At 40.3% G+C, this 3,431-nt stretch overlaps 1 protein-coding gene across 2 annotated transcripts in view; it reads right to left on the reverse strand.

Moving 5' to 3' along the window:
• Positions 1-3,431, reverse strand: part of sorl1 (sortilin-related receptor, L(DLR class) A repeats containing) — a 74,926-nt gene that overhangs the window by 19,848 nt on the left and 51,647 nt on the right. For both annotated transcript variants that reach the window (XM_032507207.1, XM_032507206.1), the window contains exons 20-25: positions 2,303-2,549; positions 2,022-2,160; positions 1,563-1,736; positions 1,303-1,416; positions 1,084-1,206; positions 268-387 (exon numbers count right to left, since the gene is read on the reverse strand). In XM_032507207.1, coding sequence (XP_032363098.1) covers positions 268-387; positions 1,084-1,206; positions 1,303-1,416; positions 1,563-1,736; positions 2,022-2,160; positions 2,303-2,549 — 917 coding nt within the window. The remainder of the gene's footprint in view (positions 1-267; positions 388-1,083; positions 1,207-1,302; positions 1,417-1,562; positions 1,737-2,021; positions 2,161-2,302; positions 2,550-3,431) is intronic.

Genomic DNA, 3,431 nt, shown 5'->3' on the forward strand with positions numbered 1-3,431 from the left:
ACACACACACACACACACACACACACACACACACACACACACACACACACTCTTAATGTAAGTGGCACTACTTTCATTATAGTAAAGTATTTGCATTAGCAAATATATAAAGGGCAGTGGCATTTCACATAGGTACGTACATAAATAATCATATTGTCTGTCGTTCATTACTCTGACTGGCAAAAGAAAGTTTTTTCCCCTGACTTATGAGATTCTTTTTCCCCTGTAAGAAGCCTTTTTCAATGTAGTCAATAACACTGTCCTCACCTGTGCAGTTGGCTTCGTCTGACCAGTCTCTGCAGTCATTGTCTCCGTCACAGCGCCATGCCTCGCGGATACAAACACCTCGCGCACATGTAAACTCTCCTGGGCCACACTGGTGAGACTCTGAGAAATACATCAACAATATAGTTAGTACTTGCAAAAACTATTCATTTCCATTGTCATCCCTGAGGAACAAAAAAAAACATGTTGATTAACTTTAACTGGTGTTTAAGGGTCACTTTGGCTAAGATGGACTTGAACTTTAGACATACGAGATAGAAAAATTAGATTTCTTAAAACATACTTACACTACAGTGTTCGTCTCAAACACAAATTGTATATGGTACTAAACTAGCATTTACTATTGTTCTGTATGTTGTTAGGATAAACTTTAAAACCTGGTGACAACAAAATTTTGTCTGGTTTGTCTGGTAAACTAAATATGATTCATGGAGTCCCATGAACTCACTTCTTGGCAGACATATCCTCCTAAAATATGCATTAGCTCAAATAATTTGCATAAAAGCACTTGTAATAAGTTTAATTAACATTTCCATTACAGGCCTATTAAACCTGGCACTGGAAATAGCCTACAAAATCTCTTTAGATGTTTTAAGTAGGGCTGAGGTAATAAAATATATAAAGTATATATATCATCCTCCTCTACATTTTGTTGCTTATTTTTTTCTGTACAAAACATTTAAAACTCCCAGAAAAAAAATCCAATGTGAACAAAATGTATATTTCGCACAGTTACCATGAGGACATAATACTTTCTCCACATTAAAAGATACACACAGAATAAGAACCACATTTTACCACAGTGCTCTTCATCACTGTTGTCTCCACAGTCGTCTTCGTGGTCACATTTGAAGGCCAGGGGAATGCAGGAACCTGAGGCCATGCAGCGAAACTGGTTGGACGGGTCACAGGTCGTAGTGGCTAAAGGGGGACAAATTAATATGTTTAGTTCTTTATGTTAAAACAGCATTTGCGTGTATCTCCCTAATGAGAAATGTGATGTGGCTGAACACTTACGACACTCCTGTTCATCACTCATGTCTCCACAGTCATTGTCGCTGTCACACTTCCAGATGCTGCTGATGCAGCGGCCGTTGGAGCAGCGGTACTGGTTGGGCAAACAGCTGTGGACTGATTGGAATAAAAGAATGGATCACATGCAACCACTAATTAGTCAGATAGCTCCCCCTGAAATTGAGGCCTCACTTGCAACTGAGACAAGATCATATATTGTACATCAAACAATTATGATTCCACAGTATGTGTTTTTGTCTCACCAGTCTTGACGCAGGTGTTGTTTTGGAGCTGATAGCCGGTTGGACACTGGCACTGCAGCTCTCCGTTGGGCATGGTTACAGTCGGGGCACCGTCTGGGCAGACACAGGTGTGTCGGTGGCCGGGCTGAGGCAGACAAAGCAGGCTGCACGGCTGATCAGCACAGGCATTATGGCCTGGTATGAGAAAGATCGAGACCTCAGTTTGAGCACTAATACAGTTTAGTTGAAATCAGTTTTGAAACTAGCTAAGCAGCAATCCTGTAACTCTGTGTATGTATGATGCAATCTTCTATTTGCCTTAATTATGAAAGTATATCATTTGTTTTTAACTTTGTGTCTAAAACTGAAATCTAAAGTCTGAAACTGTCCCAGTTACTTAATATGTCATTGATTCATTTTCTCACCATTTCTGCTAAGCTTTCAAACTTTGTAGACATGACTCAACTCTCTGTTCCTTACCTCTGCTCTTCCCCTTATAGAAGATCTTGAGGTCCATGACTCCAGTTAGTCTGCCAACAATCAGCTCATTGCTCTGGGCACCAGCTTTTGGAGCTTTGAAGATCCCCATTCTAGACCAGTCGTCCCAGTACAGGTCATTCTGAAAACAGCATTCAACACAAGCTAGTAAACACGGATTCTTGGTGAGGAATTACATATTCAACATATTTTAAAACCTCATCTATTCTTTTTCTGAAAGTTGGAAGTTTTTAAATGTACATCTAGTGAATATACAATTTCACCTTGAAGACAGCGATGGCATACGGATGGGGCAGCCCCTCCATCAGAACGCTCCTCTGGCCACCGGTGAAGTCGGCCCTCTCGATGCGGTCGCTGTAAGCTTCGGTCCAGTACAGCCAGTGGTCGTCAGCTGTGATCCCGTTGGGCCAGCGAACGCCCTCTGACACGATGCAGGACACATTGGTTCCATCCATGTAGCTTCGGTAAAGACCTGCCGCTCGGTCCCCCCAGTCAGTCCAGAACATCAGACTGTGGGACATAAGCAGTGTGGATTTAACTGGAATGTTTCACTAAACTCAGACTTAATTGAAAGATTGTGTACTGTTTAAATGTCATTTTGGTGAGGAAAAACACATCTAATGAGCTAAGCATTACTGAGACACATAACTTGTTGGCCAGTATTGTAAGAAAAAATCAAAGATTTTCCAAGGTCGCACTTTGTGACACAGGTCTAAAACAAAATACACCCCCTACAGCTGGTAATAGCAATATGGTCATTTATCTAATTATCATGGACATTCATCAAATGTTTGATCCAAGGCTGTACAATGTCAGACAATTACACTCTGCCTGATTTAAGGTGTCTCCTTCCTTACAAATACGAAGAGAGCCAAGGTACATTCCTTTGCGGGATTAATAAAGTATAAATTATTATTACATAAATTCCTGTGTTTGCCACCAAAAAAAGAGACCAGACAGAGAAAGAGGAAACAAGTGCAGTGAGGCAAAAATAAATTCTAAATTTCTGAAAAGTGAATACCACAGTGTTGTAACTTTGTTGATCAGCTGAACTCATCTTAAATAAAAGCAGAATTACATTTGCAGAAGTGGACCCAAGTTTCTGTTATGGAGCATGTGAATGAGTTTCAGACATTGAGTGTGACAGCATTTTTTGGAAAGTGTGGACTTTTTGTCCGGTCATCCCTTCCTCAAAGGGACATATGAGTGTTAACCTAGAATTACTTTATGCACATATAGTAGTGGCGGTCAAGCCTCAATCCAAAATCTTCTCACCACAAAAACATGTATAATACTACAAAAGCATGTATTTTAAGTCCAATCCAATCCACTTTATTTCTATAACACATTTTTACAAACACAAAGTTACCAAAGTGCTGCACAGAAAACTCA

This window comes from Etheostoma spectabile, chromosome 3 (genome assembly GCF_008692095.1).
Source record: "Etheostoma spectabile isolate EspeVRDwgs_2016 chromosome 3, UIUC_Espe_1.0, whole genome shotgun sequence".
In the NCBI taxonomy this organism is placed as follows: Eukaryota; Metazoa; Chordata; class Actinopteri; order Perciformes; family Percidae; genus Etheostoma; species Etheostoma spectabile.